Source organism: Helianthus annuus, chromosome 5 (assembly GCF_002127325.2).
Source record: "Helianthus annuus cultivar XRQ/B chromosome 5, HanXRQr2.0-SUNRISE, whole genome shotgun sequence".
In the NCBI taxonomy this organism is placed as follows: Eukaryota; Viridiplantae; Streptophyta; class Magnoliopsida; order Asterales; family Asteraceae; genus Helianthus; species Helianthus annuus.
Genome location: NC_035437.2, coordinates 15,552,996 through 15,577,211, shown reverse-complemented (window position 1 = coordinate 15,577,211; position 24,216 = coordinate 15,552,996). Strand labels below are relative to the sequence as shown.

Sequence of the window (24,216 nt, the reverse complement as noted above, 5' to 3'; positions counted from 1 at the left end):
ACTTTTTGATCTTTGAAAATCATTTGTGAAAGTTGTTATTGTTTTTGGAAATTGTGATTGGATTAAAATATTTGTATGCCTTACTGGTTGGTAGAATTGGAAATGGTGTAGCCGAAAATGGGTGTACTTTGTGTCAGATGATAGAAAGTCAGACTTGATAGTCGCACAAGATAGTTGAATCACACAAGAATAATCAGTCGCACATGAGATAGGATCGCACAAGATCTGAAAGTCGCACAAGATAGTGGGCTCGCACAAGAACTGGGCTTCTATTTGGGCGTCTGATTATATCGGACCATCATTTAAATTATATTTGGGCTTCTGATTAGTCGCATAAGATTTGTATCAGTCGCACAAGATTTCTTGCACGCACAAGATGACTTAGTTGCACAACATATTCACTCGCACAAGATCTGATAGTCGCACAAGAAAACTGGGCTCGCACAACATAGATTTGGGCTCCTGTTTCATCGACATTCAACATCTGTTTCGACTTTTAAGTTGTTCCGTCGACTTCAAGGATCTTTGTTCCGTGGGATTTTATTTTGTCAAGATATTTTTAATAAAAAAATATTTTTTTTATAAGTGGTTTAATTGTTTGTTTCAAGTGTGTTGATCAGGTATTCATCATCAAACATTCAAAATGAATCCAAGTTGGTGGGGTACTCCGTCTATAGATGAAGGAAAATATAGAAGTACGGGTTTGTCTCCTTCGTGGGCCGAGTTTCCTGCACCGGTTTCTTCGCAAACAAACGCTATATCAACCGGTCAGTGGGCTTTCGTATCAAATCAGACGCCTAGTATTCAAAGCATTTTATTGAGCGAAAGCGAAACCGGAAGTTTGAATCGGCCTCCAAAGTTGATGCATTTAAATGAGTATCCGGGATGGGTTGATAGGTTCTACACATATGTGCTTGGGAAAAATACAGAATTATGGCTACGTTTCACCACAGATTTTGATCAAACGATAGAGGTTGCCGCTTCATCTGCTGCTACATTTGCCGATCTTCCAGAAGATCAGAAAAAGACGTATGATCTAGAAAAGAAAGCATATGCCATTCTTACTCAGGCATTAAGCAAAGATATCTACCATCAATTTGTCAGTTTCAAGACGACAAAGAAATTATGGGATGCGTTGAAGACCAGAGGGGTAGGAAATGAAGCAACACGTCAATTGCGACACGATCTACTCAAGAAAGAATTTGATGGCTTCACGTGTATAGATAAGGAATCGTTGGGAGATATGACAAGTCGGTTCTATCATTTGCTTACTGAGTTAGGAAACTTTGGGGTAGTGACAACTCCCGTAGAGGTGGTAAAGAAGTTTGCTGATACATTGCCACCCCAGTGGAATAGTTTCTTGGAGATTTTGAAATACAACGGGGTTTTGGCTACAACAAACATCAATGACTTCGTGCAGCTTTTGGAGAACAAGGATCATGAAGAAACTTTAAAGGCAAAGAAGGTTTCAGTTCCACAGAATCCAGAGATGTATTATGGAACCTCTAGCACCTCTTCTGCAAGACCAGTGTCTCATGCTCCTCTTCAGGCGGCATTTGTCACGAGCACAGATCTTTATGGCAATCCGATACAGGTTCCTGTCAAGCCAGCTCCGACAACAGACTTGTATGGAAATCCTCTACAGCCAGTTCCTCAACAGCAAACCTATCGGCCATCTACCGTAGCAACTGATCTGTATGGGAATCCACTTCCTGCTCAACAACAAGCGTGTTATGGAAACACGTCATCTGCTGGTCAGCAATCAAAGCCAAATACAGTTCGTCTCGACACTTCAAGCTTTTCAAAGGTCAGTGTGGAAGTAGCGAAGGAACAAATGGAGTTGCTTAACACTTTAGTGAGCGCGTACTGTGGGTTAGTGGAAGGTTAGATTGGCAATATTAATCTGACACAAGAAGACTATCAGCAGATTGACAAGGAAGAGATGGACTTGATGGACATCAAGTGGGCCTTTGCTAGTGCTGTGAGGAGGGCAAAGGATTTCATGGAAAGAACTGGCAGAACCAGCTTGGAGAGCAAGAAAGACACCAAGTATGGGTTCGATAAACAGGCAGTAAAGTGCTTCAATTGTGGTGAACGGGTTCATTTTAAACGAGAATGCACAAAGGCAGCTCAGCATGGGAACCAGAATCCGTTCAGAAATCAAGGCAACCAACAGAATCAGAACAGGAACAATGAGCGTACGTTGATACCGGTCAACAACCCAAGTCAAGCAGGACCATCAAACGCCAACCAGGCTCTTGTGGTTCAAGTAGATGAGGGTTGTGATTGGTCAATTCAGTTGGGAAATGATGCTCCGGATGGAACAGCTTGTTTTGCTAAGGTTGTCAAGGATCTTAAGCACGCCAGTGGTGGAGAATCTTCCACCAATGGTGATGAGTCTTCTGAAGACGAAGACAGTTCTGGCTACAGTAGAAGCTCAGATGAAGAATCCTCGAGTACAGGCGATGATCATGTGGATGACACATCAAGTGCGTCAGTCGATGCAGACATTGATGATCTATTGGAAGAAGCTACAGCAGGAACTCATAGGAGATCTATTTTGGTGGATCAAGCTGCATATTCTTCGTCTTCTCTCCATTCAGCCTTTATGGCTAATGTCGACAGTTCATCAAGTCAGGTATGTGTCGATGAACCCACTGTTGTTATTTGTGATAATTGTGATAGATTGCATGTTAACTGTGCTAATTTAGAGGCAAACATGTCTGAGTTGCAAGCCAAACATGATGCTTTACAAGCTAGCTTGTTTGACTTGCAAGACAAACATGTTTCATTGAATGATAAGTGGTGTGAGTTGCAAAGCAAACACGAGGCTTTGCAAGAGAAATATGATGTGACATTCATCCACAATCAAAAGTTAACCGTGGATCTTTCAAAGTGCACTGAAGCCAACATGTTTTATGAAAACCATGAGAAAGAGTTTAAATCGGTAATTGAGAAACTAAAGAAAGATAAAACCGAGTTAACTAAAATGGTTTCAAGAAAACAAACTGACATTAATTTGTATATAACTCGCCTTGAGATTATGCAAAAGGAAATGGCTTGTGTGAAAACCGAAAGTGAGGCGATCCAACTTAAGCTAGATAGTTATTTGAGCTCTAGCTATGTGTTGGATCACATCATTGACGTTCAGAAAGAGAAACGGGATGTCACATGCATAGGTTACAAGAAATGTCCACCACCTGTGAGACACAATTATGATGCAATGCCTGACGAGGAGGATAGAACTTTCTTTGAACCATCTGTTCCTCTAGATGTTAAGGAATTTGCTACAGGACTCGGATACAAGAAAGAAGTATCATCAGATTCAAATGTATCAGCAGATACATGTGTGTCTTCTGCTGAACCGAATCAGGATCCTCCGGTTGTTATTGAGGATGTTGATTCTTCTGATGATGAATCCGATGATACTGTACCAGCAAAGTCTGAGGCGAAAATCAAAGAAGAGGACATACCTCTTGAGAATCATATTTTATGTGATCCTCCTGCAAAACCCGCTAAGACTGTTGCAATCGACTCCTCGTCTGCGAAAGAGTCGGAGAGTGTGAATTTGCTGTACACTCTTGTTGGTGATGATAAAATATATTCTGACAAAGATTTTCCTATTAAGAATGTTAATCAGTCTTTAATCAGTAAAGTCTTTGAAAATTCGACAAGTAAGTTTTTGGGAAAGACAGGATCACATGTTACAGTTACACAGTGCCCTTCTATTCCAAAGGCCGAAATTCGAAAACAATATGGCAATCAGAAATTACCAACAGAGAAGAGGCAGCCAAATCATACCAAACCAAAAGGACAATCACAAACCCAAAAGAAGAGCAAGAAGGTGGACTTTGTGAAATCAAAGGGAACGGACAAAATTGAAACTTTTGAGAACAAATCTAACTTAGATTTTGTTAAACAAGCAAACGTGTTGAAAAGAAATGATCCAAACAGTACAAAACCTAGTACCTCGAGATCACAAAGTTCATCATCGGCAAGACGATCACATGATACTTCGGGGTTTGTTGAACGAAGATCATGTTTTGAATGTGGTGAAATTGGACATATAATTCGAAATTTTCCATATCTTCATAAGTTGAAAGCAAAGGTTGATGATCCTCGTGAACGCAATCACCAAAAGCTATCTGTTTCTATAAAACAAGATCCCCGACTTGTAAGAGAAAGGGAAAAGAAACAGAAACGCCAACAAGTCAAGGTGATTGAAAAGGCATTTAAAACTGATGCGGTTAAAAAACAATCTGTTTCAGTTAAACCAGAAAATTCAAAATTTTCAAAAACTTCAAACAATCACGAAGTTAAATTGTCACACAATCAAACTGGTAAAACTCAACAGACATGGAAACCTAAATTGACCACAAGTTCAGAGAGACCATCACAATTTCCGAATCATCAAAAAGTGGAAGTTATTGTTGTAGATGAAAATAGAAGACCCAAGACCACAATGGCTTGGGTCCCCATCTCCAACTAATCAAGTGAGTTCATGTGCAGGGTGTTCCAGGAGGAACTATCAGTAGTCATTGGATTGTTGATAGTGGGGCATCCAGGCACATGACAGGCGACATGAAGCTTCTCTACGACGTAAAATCTATTAGAGGAGGTTATGTTGCTTTTGCTGGAGATAAGGGCGGATATATTACGGGTGAAGGAATGATATCCAACGGGATTGTCAGCTTTGATAAGATCAACTTTGTTCAACAACTTGATCACAATCTTCTTAGCGTTTCTCAAATCTGTGACAAGCAGTTCTCAGTTCACTTTGATGCTAATGGTTGTTATGTGCTGAAACCCGGCTTCAAGATCCCAAAAGAATGGATTCTCTTATCTGCTCCAAGGATAAACGATTTGTATGTCCTTGATATGAGCCAAGCTATCACAACGTCTGCACAAGCAACATGTTTCGTTTCCAAAGCCACAGAAAAAGACTCAATCTCTTGGCACAGACGAATGGTTCACATTCACTTACGCAAAATGAATCATTTGGTGTCAAATGAATTGGTGAATGGTGTTCCTCTTAAAAATTTCCATCTTCAAGACGTCTGTGTTTCGTGCCAGAAAGAAAAACAAACAAAGAAGCGACACCCTACTAAGAAGATCAACACGGTGGCTGTTCCTCTTGAACGTTTGCACATGGATTTGTTCGGTCCTGTCAAGCACAAAAGTATTCGGAATGATCAATACTGCCTCGTGATAACTGATGATTATTCAAGATTTTCTTGGGTAGCGTTCATGGCACACAAGAGTGAAACCTTTGGTATTATCAAAAACTTGATCATTCAGATTGAGAACTTGTATAAGCTGAAGGTTAGGCGGATACGTAGCGACAATGGTACTGAATTTAAAAATCATGCCATGGCGGAGTTTTGCACTTCAAAAGGTATTCTTCATGAGTTTAGTGCAGCTTATACTCCTCAACAGAATGGTGTCGCTGAACGTAAAAACCGCACATTGATCGAGACTGCTAGGACTATGTTGGTAGAGTCGCAGTTGCCCATTCCATTCTGGACTGAAGCTGTGGCCTCTGCATGTTACACGTTGAACCGAGTCCTTACAGTCAAAAGGCACAACAAGACCTGTTATAAGCTTCTTCAAAAATGGAAACCAGATTTGTCATATCTTGAACCGTTTGGAGCTCCATGCACAATTATCGATCCTAATGGAAAGTTTGGGGCAAAAGCAATTGAGGGATACTTTCTTGGTTATGCCACCCCGAACTTAAGAGTCTGGAATCTAGAGACTAAAAGGGTCGAGGAATGGTCTGAGGTCAGAGTACAAAGGCACACATTGCCAGTCAAATGTCCAGGTCAGCCTTGGATGTTTGAGTACGATGACTTTTTCAATTCGATCAATGTTGAAGCCGTTGAAGAAAATGCTGCGGCAAGGATGTTTTTCGAGAGTGACAACGCAACAGTTTCACCGGTGGTTCGTCCGATGATAGTCCCGTAACGATCCGATTTCAGCTTCAATTCGGTAAATAATACGAGACGGGTGATTTGGTGAACCAAGAACAATGATAAAATAGATGAACAAAAGATTGGAACATAGATATTTTGTGGAATGTGATAACAAAATACAAAAGATAATGATCCACCCCGGGTGAGCTCCCCCGGGGTGGTGGCTCACAAATGCACCCCTCACAAGTGAGGTTTAATTCACTATTTATAGACCCTTGAGCCTTGTCCTCCAAGCAAGCCGCCTCTTGCTTGGAGAACCTACTAAAGTCCCTAAAATATCCGACTATTACAAATAAAGACGCACATATTTACAAAACAATAAAGATACTAAATAACGTTGGCGTAATTGATAACATCATTCTCCATTTTGACCCAACAATATTCCCCCGAGAATGATGCTATCAATTCTTCAAATGATCTTCAAAAAGAAAGCTGACGTCGTCTTCGAATCTTCACAAATCGGCTAAATACCCAAAATCTTCATTGTCGTTTTCCCCCGCAAATGTAGACCCTCCTATATCTTGTCAATCAAAGCCCCGTATCTTATTAAAGATAATACTGTAATAGGCATATGATAGGGTTAGAACTTCAATGATAAAAATTAAATAATTAGCTTCCTTGTGAGAATCTTCAATTTTGTCAGATTGCGTTCAGCTCCGGATCCACCGCTAAAGTCGCCAAATTCCTTTCAACTATCATTGGCCCATAAAATTAATCTTGTACTCCCGGCCCATATAAAATCGGATTATAGAAATCATCATATGATAAGTAGGTGGGTTCCAAGAATAAACCTTCCAAACATTTTAACTTCATCTACAACCCATTATTGAACCCATTGCAAATAGAAAATAGCCCATTAACTTTCAATTTCTAACACACTGGGCTCCTCTCTATTGGGCTCAGACTAAAACCATTAGCCTTAGAAGCTTCTAGCTCCACATCCCCACACACTGCTCCACATCATGTCCCAAACACTGTTGCACTGAATTCTTTTTAATCTCTGACCGTTGATCATTCATTACATCCTACGGTTCACACTTACTAGGTTTTTTTCTTTTAATTTTTGAATTCCCTGATGTGACATCCTCTGCAGCCGTCATCACACAACAATAATTCCACCTTGTGTTCATCATCAGAAACCACCCAGAACCACCGTAAACGCCGGTAACTACATATCAAATACTCAAAAACCATCGACATCATTCCCATTTACACTTTGAATGAAACAACCATCACCCACACCGGCGACGGTAGTCTGTTCACCATCGCCGGAGAACGTCCAGCTATCACCCCACCTTCTGTCGCCACCTTGTATTCCACCGGAATCACCCATCAACAGCGACAATGTGTTCACAATCACCATCTACTTTACCTTCCTTGCTACCTTGCCGTTTATACAACCCAAAACTACCATGTATACCAGCCGACACCACCATTAACGCCCCATCGGAACACCGAACACTAACCAGCGCCGGAGAGTATCTCCGCCGTCACTGTTATACTACTTCGACCCTAGAGATAAAGTTCAAACGAACCAGGAGAATCAATAAACAATTTGCACCGTAAAAACATACCTGCTTCGTTTCGCCAGTGACCCAGACAACCTCAATCCCTCTGTTTCGTTTCGCTGGAAAATGATGTTGTACTCACCGTTAAATTCATTACACCATCACCAACCACATATTCCGTTGCATCGCCAGGTATGGATACAAAGACGTTCGTAAAGAGAACCAACAAATATTAGAGTAGCTGCTGATTGAAAGCCTCGAAAAATTCATTCGTCGTGAAGCTCAAGAAAATTATTAGAGAGCGAAGGAGATGATGTTGATTCTGATTTTGAGGAGGACCTGTCTAGCGTTCTTGTTGGTCCAAATGGCAGCGTCTATTTTGGTGTCAGTGGAACCGACAAGCTCACTATTACAATCCGAGAGCCTGAGCCAGACAAGTGTGCTTCTTCAAAATGTAAAGGAGGAACCGGAATGCTTTTCATGGGTGCACCTCATCGATGTCACCAAGAATTAAAAAAACCCTAGCCGCCACTTCATTTTCTACCTTCTGTTTCTCTCATTTCCTTTTTTTTTTAATGAAACCACACACAAACCATCGATCCACTGTTACAGAAGCATAACCCATGAATAAAACGAAGATATGAACTGTGACACCCCAGGAACACCAGTGAATACTATAACTTACCTAGCTTCCTCAGTGAGTGCATACCAAATTTCGGGACGAAATTTCCAATTAGTTGGGGATAATGTGACAACTCGTACTTTACCGTCTCGTACATTACGTGTAACCATTGAACTAATGTGAATTATGTGATTAAGTTGTGTGATCGAATGTTATGTGCTATATAATTTCATAAGAATGTGTATGTTACTACTTGAACCGAATGCCCAACCGAACACAAACCCACTCGGTCCATTTAGTGGACTCGAGACCTTGAGAAAACCCATGTGGGGTTTCGGCCCACATTCCTTGTACGCATATATATACACATGCACATCTTAGGGTTTTAGTTTTACAACTTTTGCAACTACAAAGCAACACACACACAAGCTCTCTCGTTTTACTTGGAACCCGACGGCACAAGATCATCCGATCCTCCTCTTGTTCGGATCACCCTTCTTCACTTGTAATCGGTTAGTATGTTTGCTTGATTGATGTATGATTACCGGTTGTGAAGTGTTTAGGTTTGCATGATAATTTTAAGATTTGATCGATGATAGTTAGTGTTCATAAAATTGGCTTGCTCATGAATCGGATATAGGTGATTATATGATTGTAATCGGCTATGTATGTTTGGCTTTATGAAGATTAGTTCGGATATGTTGTTAACCGGCTAGGATGCATTATAGTAAAGAATTCGGTATAAGGTTTGTGTGGTGTTTCCGATTGCATGTGGTTTGAATGGATTGTTACTGTTCTGAATAATATGAAATTGCTATGAACATGATCTATTGTTGATATGAAACTGTTGATAAATTTCTGTGATTGATCTGATTTCAAAACTGCCTTAGATGTTTGCTAGAATCACGGATAAGTCAATGCAGGAATTATGGAAACCAGTTACACACGCGGTTGCGACTCGGAACCACTCATTGCGAGTCGGAACCCCACTCGAGACCACAACAGCACAAGCCGAGACCATGGTTGCGAGTCCCGTTGCGACTCGTAACCAGACCATGATGAGTCGAGATCACCAGTTGCGACTCGCAACCTCCTGTTGCGACTCGTAATCTCCGGCTGTGACTCGTAACCGGGCCATGATGAACCGAGACCACCGGTTGCGACTCGAGATCGCTGGTTGCGACTCGAGACCTCCTTTGCACGTACACTGTTTGGGCCTACACTGTCACTGGCCCAACCTTATGACTGTTATGTTATTGGACTTGTTTACTTAGATGCTATTTGGACTGCTTATGTCAATTGGGCTGACTACTTGGACTCGTTACTTGATATGAACTGCTGATACGTTTATGTGAATTGCCATGATCATACTTGATACCATACGTGATACAAACGTGCTACATACGAACCTAACTTGCATAGTAACCATGATAGGATGTGGTTGATTCCTTACTTGTATACTTGAGCATTATACTGTCTGCCGAGCAAACCCAGGTGAGTTCACACTCCTACTAAGGCATGGGATTCCCGGGTCGTGGGAATGGGATAAAGGTTACAAATGACTAAGAACGTACGTATGCTTTCCTAGACTATCACCTACCATGATCCTCGGATGTCAGGACGGTTCCGTAGGTTAGGATAACACCTACGTGGTCATATGCCATTACTGCCTCGGATGTCAGGCACGCACGTAAAACCTACGTGTACGCATTACTTACTTCTATCCTCGGTACAAAGGATACGTACGTGAAACCCACGTACACCCCCGCGTCTCCTATCCTCGGTTATGAAGGATACGTACGTAAGACCTACGTACACCCCATACGCGCTACTGTTCTCGGAAGAAGAACAGGGATGATACGAATAGTTGATACGAATAGTCTAGTGGTCATATAACATGGGAAGCCCCCACCTGTATAACTTACTATCGGCCCAGTAGAGCCACCCGTTATTTACTGTTACGCATTTACTTACTGTGAACTCGCTCAACTAGTTGTTGATCATTCTGTTACATGCCTTGCAGATCATTAGGTACTTGGAGCTTGCACAAAGAGGAGCCGGTCGTTGTGGACGAGGATCGTATTGCTTTGATTAGACACTTATGACATTTCAGTATTTTAACTTGGGTTTATAACAATGCTTCCGCTACTTAAACAATGCTTGGTTTTGAAACATCGATCATGTCTTGATGAATTACTTTAATGACTTTTACTATTAAATGCTATGTTTGATATGATTGATGGCTTGATCCTGGTCACGTCACGCTCCCAAGCGGTGGTACTCCGCGTGTGGATTTTGGGGGTGTGACATGAACAACGATGTTTTTTTTTAATAAAAAATTGCTGAATGACTATTTAAAGTCGCTAGATCTGGAAACACATCATCACATCATATCTGAATTATTTTTACGTCTCCAGCGGGTTTTCTGGTGAAGAACCGACCAAACCGAAACTGAAACGAGCCACCGAGGCTCTGATACCAAATGATAGTCCCGTAACGATCCGATTTCAGCTTCAATTCGGTAAATAATACGAGACGGGTGATTTGGTGAACCAAGAACAATGATAAAATAGATGAACAAAAGATTGGAACATAGATATTTTGTGGAATGTGATAACAAAATACAAAAGATAATGATCCACCCCGGGTGAGCTCCCCCGGGGTGGTGGCTCACAAATGCACCCCTCACAAGTGAGGTTTAATTCACTATTTATAGACCCTTGAGCCTTGTCCTCCAAGCAAGCCGCCTCTTGCTTGGAGAACCTACTAAAGTCCCTAAAATATCCGACTATTACAAATAAAGACGCCCATATTTACAAAACAATAAAGATACTAAATAACGTTGGCGTAATTGATAACATCATTCTCCATTTTGACCCAACATCCGATTCTTGTCAATCAAGAACCATCTTCAGTGAACAACAATGCCCTCAACAATGAGGATTTTCACGATGCAACCGAATTGAACGAATCTTCAGAGGATGATGAATTTCTGGATGCAGATCAAGAAGCTCCAACAACAGCAGTTCATGGTACTTCAGAGGGTACTCCTCCAGTGGATGCCCCTAGAACAGCTGAAGCTACTGCATCATCCTCTTCGTCAATTCCGGGCATTGATTTAGTTGTTGACCTCAATCTCAACAACCTGGGTATAAACATTCCAGTTCGAGATAATCCTGAAACAAGGATTCATAATACCCATCCTCAACAAAACATCATCGGAAATGTGCAAAGTGGCATTCAAACGAGAAACATGTTGCGGAACAACAACAATGCAGGCTTGTATGCAGAGATTCGAGAATCCGGGCAACAAAATGATTGGTCTTTCGCGTGTTATGTCTCACAGGAAGAACCAAGAACTTGGAAAGAAGCTATGAAAGATAACTCATGGGTGGAAGCAATGCAGGAAGAACTGCAACAATTCCAGAAGCTAGGTGTCTGGAAGCTCGTAGAGAAACCTGCTGGTTACAAGAAGATTGGTACCCGTTGGGTGTTCAAATGCAAAAAGGATGACCGTGGAGTTGTTATCCGAAACAAAGCAAGATTAGTCGTTCAAGGTTTTCATCAGATTGAAGGGATCGACTACAACGAAGTCTATGCACCTGTTGCACGTCTGGAAGCAATTCGGATCTTTCTGGCTTATGCCTCATTCAAAGGATTCAAGGTTTACCAGATGGACGTCAAAAGTGCATTCTTACATGGTGTGTTGGAAGAAGAGGTGTACGTTGAACAGCCTCCAGGTTTTGAAGATCCTATCCATCCCGATCGGGTTTGGTTGCTCAACAAAGCTCTTTATGGTCTACATCAAGCACCGCGAGCTTGGTACGCAACCTTATCTAATTATCTGTTGGAGAATGTTTTTCGCAGAGGTCTTATCGACTGTACTCTTTTCATCAAAGAACAAGATGGAGATCTTCTTCTGGTACAGGTATACGTTGATGATATTATTTTTGGTTCTACTAATGATGTCTTGTGTAGGAATTTCGAGCGCATTATGCAGGATAAATTCGAGATGAGTGCTATGGGGGAAATGACCTTCTTCTTGGGCCTACAAGTACAACAAACGGAGTCTGGAATATTCATCCATCAGACTAAATATGTTGGTGACATCTTGAGCCGGTTCCAGATGTCTGATGCAACGCCCATTGGTACCCCACTGCAACAAAATCACGGAATCACTCCAGACTTGAAGGGTGAAGCTGTTAGCCCCTCATACTACCGCGCGATGATCGGATCTCTTATGTACCTCACAGCATCAAGACCAGATATAATGTACCCAATGTGCCTGCTTGCCAGATATCAAGTGAACCCGAAGGCCTCACATCTTGCAGCTGTAAAAAAGATTTTTCGTTATTTGAAGGGTTGCCCTGACACCGGTCTATGGTACCCTAGGGATAATAACTTTGACTTGATAGCTTTCAGTGATTCTGATTTTGGTGGATGCAAAATCGACAGCAAATCCACAACGGCTGGATGTCAGTTTTTGGGAAATCGCTTAGTCACATGGCAGTGCAAGAAGCAGACGTGTGTCGCTACATCAACATGTGAAGCTGAATACATTGCTGCCTCAAGTTGTTGCTCCCAAGTTCTTTGGATCCAGCAACAATTACGCGACTACGGTTTTGAATTCCTAACTACTCCTATTTACGTTGATAATTCTGCTGCTTTACAGATCACTAGAAATCCTGTGCAGCATTCAAAGACCAAACACATCGAAATCAAATATCACTTCATACGTGATTGCTTTGATAAAAGGCTAATCGATGTTGTTAAGGTCCACACCAATGACCAACGTGCCGACCTTTTTACCAAAGCATTTGACAAATCAAGATTTGACTTTTTACTATTGGTAAACGGCATTAAGGTCAAGCAAGAGTAAAACCAACATCGGAAAATCATTTTTGTAAATACCTTTGTGTTTTAAATTTATCTTAGTTTGTTGATTTTAGGGGGAGTAAATCCAAAATTTGAAAATCCAAAAACATCGAAAAATTTCAAAAACACAAAAACAATAGAAAATCAAAAATGAGTTTTCCTGGGGCGCAAAAGAGGAAATGATAGCACATCAGTGGTCTATCCAAACCTCTTTAAACCATTAAATGAAAAACGATAAGCAGCTCTATATAAGATGTATCGGTAGGCTCACAATCATTTTAAAGTGTGCAGGGTGATATAAATTTTAAACTGACTGAAGACCAGGTGGGAACCATTCATTGGCATATGGTCTTAGTACCGAAATTTCGTTTGATAGATTGCCGAGGTTCTGAGATATTCGGTCTTTATGCTGCTTATCATCTGGGTATCATGGTTGTATCTTTTACCGAAAAATAACGGTGACGCAAGTCTAGATCTTCCATGATACTATACATACGTGTACATACTACATACGACCTCAATAAGTGATCAACAATCACATGTCCCTCAAAATAAGTGATAATATATCACATTTATCCGGGAGTCAAGTTCGTCTCTCTGGTGTACGAAAGTACTGACCTGTTCATGGACTTGCTCCTGTGCCCTCATGCATCTGAAAATCAAGTTCCTCATCAATAAGTGATTCTATCACATAGGGCTTGTTTTCAATCAAAATAAGTGAGAATCTCACATCATATACGGTCAAACAGATGATAATCGGTATAATCACCGGTAAGATGAATTCTCGTGCATACCTTGATACGGGAATGTGTCGTGATGTGGATGAACACCGGTCGGTAAGTATAAATCATACCCTAATCGTATCCCCCCGCCATGATTACATTTGATAAGTTGAGCTTAAGTGGACAACAATACCGATAATTGTTATAGGATGCTTATCTAAATGTTAACTAATTGAACAACAAGAGTGTTTGGCGTGACCGTACACTGATATGATTCTTTTACCCTTGAAACTCACAAAAAGAATGCCTGTAAATATTTATTTAATGCTTTCAGTTTCTGCATCTTAGTATATATTTATTTACTGCTTTCTGTCTTTACATTTGAAATATTAAAAAAAAAATCAAAAAGATTTTAGGTGTGTTTTAATATAAACTTTATAAAAGCCAAAAAGATTTTATTTCTATCTTATTTTCGATTGTACGATGTTGGATCTCGAGTCTTCGTTGCCTGAAATCTGAATGAAAACCAAAACGACTAAATCTTCATAAACGGTCGAAATTTGCAAGTTTTGAAAGTTAAAACTAGAATTGATAAATCCTTTAAACTTTCAAACTGTCGGACGGTAGTTGATTGAAATATGGTCACATGTGTGTCGTTTGCTTATGTTAACTATATTCCAAGCAGTTGTTCTCATTACGCGTTTAGATTTCTTGTATGTGCGGATTCTAAAGGCAAGGAGAACATATTCGATGACAAGCATTGGAATGAAGACATGACGTGAAGGCACTCAAATGATAAAGATGATCGAGTTGCCGCTGACCATCACCAACACCACAAGGATCTCAAGAATTGAAGTCAAAAGATTCACAAGCATAATCAAAGGGGGAGTTTATTGACACACTACCTAAATGAAAAGGGAGTTTGTTGATACACTTTCTACTTACGACGCGTGAAGACTTTGAAGATCCTCCGACATGGAAGATATGGAAATTGAACCTCACGAGTAGCGTCCAAGGGGGAGTTTGTTGATACATATTATGTGGACGCGACTTGGCTCGGTTCAACTCGGTTCAGTTCGACCCGGTTAGCTTCGGCTCAAGCCCGATGTCACGACATTCCTCCGTCGTGCGTCCCAGAGTTCGACACTCGAAGCACAGAGAGCCGTGAGCATTCCCGTGGCGCCACATCACCATGACATCATCATGATGATGTCATGATGATGTCACATTTTGACTAAATACAAATTCATGAATTAATGTTATATGTACGTGCATATGACATGAGTTTGGGCCAATCAACTTCACATGGGCCAGAACTACACATGGGCCGATCCCAAGTCCAATCGCACAAGTGAACAACATATATATACATACCGAAATCAGTGTTTTCGGTAAGAGTGTGAGACACAAGCGAGAACCCGAGAGAACCGAGAGAGAGTTTTAGTGTGTTAACCGGATATTGTATGATCTTGTAACAAAACTCTGTCGGTTTGAATATACGGTTGTGTTAAACGGTATACGTGTCTTGTATCTCGCGTTCTTGTCGATTTCTATCTCGGTTTGCATCTCCGGTTGGATTCCGCACAACCGGGTGTGTTTGACAACAAGGATTAGGCGACTAGATCCTCCCCTAGCCGGACCTACATGTGTTTTAATGTTAAGGTATAATCATTTTTATAAATAATAAAACCGAGTTCGTGTGTAAAATTCACTGTAAATACCTATGTAAATACGCGCGCACCACAACTCATCCACACTTTAAATTACCGGACTTCAACTTTGCCAAATTTTTGCCTTCACACACCAACCCATCGGTACTTTTACCTCTGTACATCATTATTATATCACTGATTCACACCTTAGAAACCATGCATAGTGAACATGTTATCTCTTTTATTTGTATTTGAGTATTTGGAATTTTGTCATTGTAAACCATTATAATGCAATCTTAAATCTCATATCTTTTCCTTAATATTGGCCCATTGATTTGAACACGGGTTGAGAGATAAACAATAAAGGCTCAAATTTGGGACACTGCAGGGCAGGAGAGGGAAATACTTCAAGGTTATAAACATAAAGGTTCAATCTGTGCAGTTACATGATGAATTTCATACTTACTTTCACATAAAGATTTAACTTTGTGAAGTATTTCATTTGAATTCACATTTGACTCGACTATTATATGACAAGCCAATGCAGTTTTCCCTTGTGTTATTGCCCATACATGTAAATCATGAACATCATGCACTCCCTTGATGCTATCTAGATCGGTTTTCAAGCCGACAACATCAACTTCACTTGGTGTGCTCTCCATTAATATAGAAAATATACTTTTGAGCATTGGTAGAGTCGTACATAGAACCAAAACCGAGAAGATCAGAGTACAAACCAGATCAACTATCAACCATTCGGGTCGTATCCATACCACCAATCCTGCAACCATCACCCCAACCGACTGAATCATGTCCGCCATTACATGTAAGTAAGCCCCTTTAATGTTTATGTTCATTGCCCCATTTTTGTGTTTAGAAGTTGTTACCACCAAATTCGCACCCTCTTCTTCGTTTATATCTTGATGTTTCGCAATGCAAGTATCATGAGAATGCCCGTGTTCATGACCGTGACTGTGACCATGAGCATGGCCATGTTCATGACCATGACCAAGCCACATGACCATCATGAAGTTGATAACGAAACCGAAAGCTGCAATGGGGAACATTAATGCACCATTTACCTCTGATTGTTTATGAAGCATTCTTTCAATAGCTTCAAATATTAAGTACCCAGAAACAATCCAAATCAGTTGTATAGACAAAAGCGCCCCCAAAACTTCTATCCGACTGAATCCAAACGATTGATGTGGAGTCGTATTCCATCCCGAAACCCACACAGTGAACAAAGAGATTGAGAATCCACCAATGTCAGTGAGTAAATGGGCTGCATCCGTAAGAACCGCTAGACTATTGGCTTTAATCCCTCCAACAATCTCCACGGCCATAACGATTAGGTAAAAGGACATGAGTCCCCAAAGCTTGGTCGTAGATTTGGACCGTTGGTCCGAATCACAAACATCTTGTTCATGTTTGGAGAAATAGCAACAACGGTCACAAGACGGTTTTGACAGCTTGGCTATAACATCTTTTCCTTCATAAGCCTTTGGCATCTCCACTTCTACGAGACGGTGCTCTGCTATAGAAATCAAAACTTCATGATCATGATGATCATGACGATGATGACGTTCCATCTGCATTAGAAATTATGATGGTTATAGAATTACCTTTGATCTTGTAAGTTTTATTACTTTTAACCGTGATTGTTGGAAGATTAATATAAAAATTCATCTATAATTCATTTTGGGAATCAGTTACACAAGCTTTCAGGATGCAAGCTAGAATTAGAAATTGTTTAGATACATAAAACACTTGAAATAATAAGTATTCGGTCGCGATATGCGTATAAGAATAGTGTTCTACCAGAACTGAAACAAGTTACAAGTGTAAGAGGTGTTTGGAATTCTTCTATATCTTAAAGGGCTTTTAACAGATTGTCACGTTGAATATAACTATTAACATTTCTCACAAATGAAATCTATACACAAATTATGGTTGACTTACCTTAAATATGATCTGGTGAAACTGACAAAAACCCTGTGCAAGATCTGGAAAGAATTTGGTGAAAGAAGATGAACGTCTGAGAGAGAAAATAGAATATAATTGCAACTATAATCTATACTATATAATATATGTTTTATACATTATTGATTCCATAAACTATAGTTAAGTTTATATATTGTTGTTCCTATTAATATTCTTACTTGTTCAAATGAGGAAGCTTCTCCAAGTGGCCTCCTGTGGTGCCATAACTGACCAATGGTTTGACTATTGGTTTGACTAGTAAATGGCACCCACGTCCATTTTTTTTATTCAATTAAGAGACATGGAAGCTTTCATATGTAACTACCACCCTGACCTTCTGGACTATATAGAACGGATCAAAAGCTAACTTTCTCAACGCTTCTGAGTATTAACTGTTTGTTTGTATGGTTTTATATAGATACATCCTTGTTTGGCACTTTGGCTCGACAAACAATTGAAATTTTAATTAGTTTCATTAAAAATTGTACTTCATTGGCTCATGAACTGATTACTTTTAATGTGTAACATCGATGAACAGAAGCGATTATGGCATGAAGTAATTGCTTTGATGTGTAACGCCCTTTTGATATGGACCAATGGTTTAGGTTTTTATAAACTTTGTAGCGGAAAATAGCTCCCAATTGTTTCTTTATAAAGAGGGTCGTTCCTACGTTTTTAGAGACCCTAAGCAAAATACGAAATGGAGACCCTTTTGCAAAATTATCCTTTTTCAACATATTTAGTATCAAAACCCCGGTAGAGGATCCTGTAAAAAAGGCCTAAAGTGTGAGAATGGTAAGAAAAAATCTCAGCCATTAAATCTTTTGATCTAATGGTTGAGATCAATAGAGACCAAATTGTAAAATATTTTCATTAATTTGGACTGATTTGAAATATCTAGGGGCAATATAGTCTTTTAAACCCACTAGAAATTAGGTAATGCACATGTAACTTCCCCCATCTTTTTTAAACGTCAATAACTTTTTATACGTAACTTTTTTTTAAAAAAAAAATTACACCATAATAACGAGCGTTTTTTTATCTTTAATATGAGTACCATATTGCTATACTTATATAGAGAAAAAAATATGTTTCGATCAGATGTTTAGTCAATGAACGGTGTTATATACTTGCTGAATGGTGTTATATACGTGTTGAATGCTGAATGGTGTTATATACTTGCTGAATGGTGTTATATACTTGCTGAATGATGTTATATACTTACTGAATGGTGTTATATACTTGCTGAATGGTGTTATATACTTCCTATAATTAAGGTGGCGGTTATGGGAAGTTTTTAATTAATTGAATTAATGATAAAATTACTTGTTTACCCTTTTCAATTAATTTTGATCTAATGGCTGAGATTCTTTCTTACATTTCTCACAATTTTGGTCTTTTCTACAATAACCTTACCAAACCCCCCTCCTTTACGGGCTTGCGACCAGCAAATATAAACTAAAAAGTTTATAATTGGGGAAGTTATTTTTTGTTAAATTTATATGTTCTGTATAGATACACTATATGCTTAATCAGATTCATAAGTTCGGATTCAATTTGACATTGCTAAACACGGGTTGAACAACAAAAATTATATTGACATTGGTAAACACGGGTTGAACAACAACAGTTATATAACTAACTAGTAATATGACCCGCGTGCGTTGCGCCGCGTGCCGTTGCAAACATTGAATGGGTTAGTCCAAGCGTGATGTCATGCATTAACCATGTGAAAATGCATGTTTCGACGTACTCGGTTCACCTCATTGTAATCTATATAAACATTGCGGTTATTTAAAAATGTAAAATAAATCGCATTTATGTACATTTATAACCTAACGTACCAAAAAAAACATAAAGCATGTATAGTGAAATAACTGACATGTGTAATTAGATTATAGTTTTAAAAAATAGAAACCACAAAAGGAAAAAGAAAACACATTAACATGAAGGGACAACCATGAGTGTTTTGCAAAGTGAATGGACCAAAGTCGGGAGATGTAAACATCAAGGACGATAGTTTTTAGAATAGATATATAATAATAATAATAATAATAATAATATAATTGTAATTTCACCCGTCTTGCGTTGATAAGGGTCGAAACATAGAGTAACTCAAATTTATACCGTCGAACGAAAATGCATTATAATTAACCACACTCGGTTTGATATAAAATTTACATCGAAAACCTAGATCAACTGAAATCGTACATAAAATAAGCACGGAAACGTATTATATTTGAGCGGACTCGTTTTCTAAGAAAAAATCAACGTCTAAACGTAAACCAACTCGAATTTATACCGACGCATACATAAAATACGCACGTAAAAGGTTAGTTTTTTTAAAGTAAAGGAAAGAAAGGGATAATCTCGAAACTTTAGAAACTCAAGGAGGTCAACGACAAATTAGTGCTTTAAAAAAGAAATTAGCGAACGAAAATTACTGAAGAAAATAATAGGTTAAAAACATATATTATATATGGCATCGTAAAACTGGAACATTAGAAACTTAAAGATAAATTTGTAAAACCTAATATATAGTAGTAGTCTAAAGATAAATTTGTCATTTTGTAAAACTTGAAGTGTAGCAAATTTAAGAAATTTATACTGCACTATGAAGAAAGTTTGGTGGAAGATGTCATTTTGGGAAACTTTCAGTGTACAAATTCAAGGGACTTAAAATGCAATATGATAAAATTTTAAGGGATGTTGGTGAAAAATCCTCTGACGTTCACTTTTAAGATAGTTAATAATAATATCTTTTTAATTATAATTTTTTTTAAATTACATATCACGTTAGCTTTTTGGGGGCTTTTTTTGTATAAACTTACATAATGTATTTTTCACCAACATCTGAGTGATGGCTAAAATTATCAAAATCAAAATCACCATCATCTTCTTGATCCGTTGAGCGTTCAATCAAACCTGAAGCATTCTTTGTAGTTTCTTTTAATTCCATTCTTAAAAACCTAGAAAACATACAAAAGTCATACTATGTCTTCACATATTCACCGTTTTGCAGGTTGTCGCTCCATTATACCAAACTAGGTTGTTCCCACCCGCGCGTTGCGGCAGGGAACCAACCCGGGATGGGTTTGTTGCCGACAAAACATAATAACAAACATGTATTCGAGTTTGTTGCCGACAAAACTATCAAATAACATGAGCACAATTTAGTTACCACTCTATTTAAAGAGGGCTCTAACCGGGGATGGTATGACAAAAGAAAGTTTTATTCTTCTGATCCGAGATCTTCATTCGAACGCTATTGCACGCGAGCCATACCTACACACAATACAGGTTGTACATGGTTAGTGAAAACATTATCCATAAACATATAACTATACCTCACGTCCCAACATTCAAGTTTTTGTAAACAAACCTAAAATTATTTTGAGGGTTAGTAAACATCAAATATGCAGAACATGTGTGTTTACAGATATAGGTGCAAGAGGCATACAGGGGCAAGGCTAGGTGCCTCAAAACACACGCAAGGCCATCTTCATCACTGTTGTTTTGTGCTATTTAGTATGTTCATTATTTTTGTAAAAATAATCTATTGTTTTAGTTTTTTTATGCTATTTATTGATTTTTTCTGTTTAGTATCCCTTTTTTTGAACCTTTTTGACTGCCTAGGATATCCCGACCGTGCCTAGCAGTGGCGGACCTAGAAATTATTTGCTGGGGGTGCGGATGAGTGGTTCAAGCATATTTTCAAGGAGTGTGGTCGAGTTTTTTGCTTAAAAAATACACTAAATTTTTTTTTTCAAGGGGTGCACCCGCCCACCCTGGGCTTCACCTAGGTCGGCCCCTGCTACCTGGGAACACCTATACCAAAAAATATCACCAATTTTGCCATCTTATACCTGTGTTTTTAGCTTTGGTATCCAACTCGATGATCTTTTCTTGGTTGTCTTTGTCATCACTGGAAGAAGCTCCCACATCAAGTAAGGTTGTTGACTTTTTGACATCTTTTCACCATTGAAAACATTCATCTCGTCTTCAGGGTCACACATAATCACATCCCCTTTAAGATCATAAATAACTTGCTCCTGAATCACGAAAACAAACAGATTATCATATCACAATAGTACTAAAAGTGACAACGACATCACTATTTAAAGTTCTAAATCACACATCTGTTTCAAACTTGTTTAAGTTCTCCTCTTGTACAGGCTGGGCAGGAGCAGACGAAACTCAGATGATTGCCTTCTTACAGTGAAGCCTAACTTCATTTAAATAATATCTCTATCATCAAATTTAACTTAAAATGGTAAATTCAACTTCAATTATCCCTTTCTTATACAATCCTAGACCATAAAAAATGCTCATTGAAAGTGAAGTACAAAAAAATGGTAAATTTACACCAATAGCACTTCTTGGGTATTTCCTTTGCAAACACCATTACATTTGCTTCTATAGTTGGTAAATTCTGGATATACACGCTAAAAGAACAATGTGATATGCTGAAGCAAACTTCGACAATAATAGTAAGAAAAAATAGAATCCATTATAGTGATACATGAAATTTAAAATATATAGGCACCACATAGATGACGAAAACATGAAAAGCTCCAGACTTGGTTGATTAAAAGAAATAAGATTTGCTACTTCATTAAAAAACATCAAAGGAACTATCTCGCACAAATCCACAGTCCTTAATTGAGTTTTAAGCTTATATTGGCCTACCAAGAGCATCTGACCCGTTGGGTTAAGGTTCACGAACAGCCGATCTAACCAAATAGCGAACATGCAAGAGAAAAAAGGGCTTACCAGAAAGCTGTCAGAACTTGATCGGAACCTTAGGCGCTTGATTACCGTCAGTGGCGAAGCTATGCAAACCTCCGATCTAACATCCAGTACCTTATCAAAGGTGTGAGTGTGGAGGCGGATGTTGACGGTGGAGGTGGAAGATGCAGACGGGCATTCCACAATCACCATCGCTCGCCACCTGCGAAACCCTAACCTAACCCAACACCATCTCCACCTGCGATTTACAGAGGCAAACCTAAGAGGTCGATTGTGGCGGGTGGGTAAAAGCAGCAACACTAAACCCTAGCGTGAGGTACCTGAATCCTTTTCGATTGCCACAGAAGCTTTAACACCTGCCGGCCAGGAAGAAGAGGCGAACACATAGTGGACGTTGGATCAGAAAGCAGCGGCTGAGATGAGGAAACTGTTCCTAAGAATCGACGGTAATAGTTGCTTGTGTCGCCGGCGTGAACGGGGTTATCTGGTAGAAGAGTGTTCGAAGCATCAGGTGGTATGGCAGGGTGGATGAGAACTGGAAGGGTGAAGCGGTGTGGTAGGGTAGATGAGACGTTTTGCAAAGGTGAGAAGAGAACGGCAGATGGCGGTCATATTCACCTGGAATCCTATACTATTCTTAAGGGCCTTCATCAATTGTTATATTTATAAATATAAATATAAATATAAATATAAATTATAAATATAAATATAAATGAGACCCTCAAAAAGAAAATTTTTAATGACTAAACCTTTCGTAGAATGTAACAAACCAATGTCATCATCGAAAAAAAAATATGAAAACAAACAAAGCAATCTGTTATTAATTAATTTAATATTAAAAAAAAACAAATTCAAATATCAAAAGAAAATATTGAAATAATTTGTAACATGTGTTAACTTTTTCCACCTTGGTTTTCTTTTGTCTTTTCAATCAAAAAAGTTAGATGATCATGCTACAAGAAAAAAAAAACCCTTAGATAACAGATTAAGACACATTTACTAAATGGAAAAAGATTACATATTATTACATGTAATCATGGTAAAAGAAAATGTATAACAATATATCATAAAATTTAAATACCTATTTATATAAAATGCAATATATAGTTGGTCAATTCATCAAACACATCAAGAAACTGTCTCTTATAATCACCGTGTAATTTTTTTATTTTTAAAGGATGTTTCTAAAAATATATCTTTTCGAAACAATTAAATGAACATTTAAAAAATATATATATAAAAATATACTTCTACATATTTTTCAAGCAACTCATTTGGAATTTTTTTTTTTTTGAATTATTTTGTTAGTCTCACAATCAAATAATGTCAAAGATGTAACTCATGTAGTATTACCGAGTTAATCTATGCTACTCTCGCCTTTCGGTGTACATTTGGCTAGTTCTTTTTTTCTCCAAATGGGTGTAGTTAGAAAGTTATTTACCAAAACGGATTGTTTTAATAGTATTTACTAAAATAGGTTCTTTTATAAAAAAAAATAAAGTTCTTGAAAAATCTCCTAACCATCCCATCTTCTTCCTTGTCAAATTATGGGACACCACTACACCCATTTGGGAAGAAAAAAAAATCTACATTTGGCATATATTGATTGTTTTTTTAACAACAAATTTTTTGCTTTTTGTGAGACTTGAACCCAAAATCTCACATTTTAATATTTTAAAAGGAACTGCCTTGTCACTAGATCATCAACCCCAATGGTCAAGATTGTAATGATTTTTTTCTACTCTCAGTCTTAATACAATTCTTGCATGCATCATAATATCATAATACCATGAGATATCTTGAGATACACATTTAAAGTTATGCATAATAGAATTTCAAATAATTATATATTAACTACGACTTATTTATAATTTATTTGCAGTAAATTCGTTAATTAAATCTAAATGTTGACCGGTCTAAAAAAAATACCTAAATTTTCAAGAAGAAAAAATATTTATTACTATAAATTTAAAATTAATCAATCATCCAACTATCCAAGAATAACTAAAAGGGTTAGTAAAATGTGAGGATACTCAGAACATGACATGTGACAAAAATAGTACAAGTAAATTGATAAGTGATAAAAATCAAAGAAAGAAGCCTTAAAACAATCAATGTGTGCTTTATTTTTAT

General features: G+C 38.4%; 2 protein-coding genes across 2 annotated transcripts; both read right to left on the bottom strand.

The window, feature by feature from the left end:
* Positions 1 to 15,697: 15,697 nt before the first annotated feature.
* Positions 15,698 to 17,439, bottom strand: LOC110940073 (metal tolerance protein B). The gene is made up of 2 exons (XM_022181630.2): positions 17,314 to 17,439; positions 15,698 to 16,943 (listed from the first exon to the last, which is right to left on the bottom strand). Exon 2 carries the CDS (start codon positions 16,941 to 16,943, stop codon positions 15,765 to 15,767), a length of 1,179 nt encoding a protein of 392 aa, XP_022037322.1. The 5' UTR covers positions 17,314 to 17,439; the 3' UTR covers positions 15,698 to 15,764.
* A 2,809-nt stretch (positions 17,440 to 20,248) lies between these two features.
* LOC110940072 lies at positions 20,249 to 22,712 on the bottom strand. The gene is made up of 4 exons (XM_022181629.2): positions 22,404 to 22,712; positions 22,108 to 22,321; positions 21,201 to 21,386; positions 20,249 to 20,619 (listed from the first exon to the last, which is right to left on the bottom strand). Exons 2-4 carry the CDS (start codon positions 22,273 to 22,275, stop codon positions 20,536 to 20,538), a joined length of 438 nt encoding a protein of 145 aa, XP_022037321.1. The 5' UTR covers positions 22,276 to 22,321; positions 22,404 to 22,712; the 3' UTR covers positions 20,249 to 20,535.
* Between the last annotated feature and the right edge of the window lie 1,504 nt (positions 22,713 to 24,216).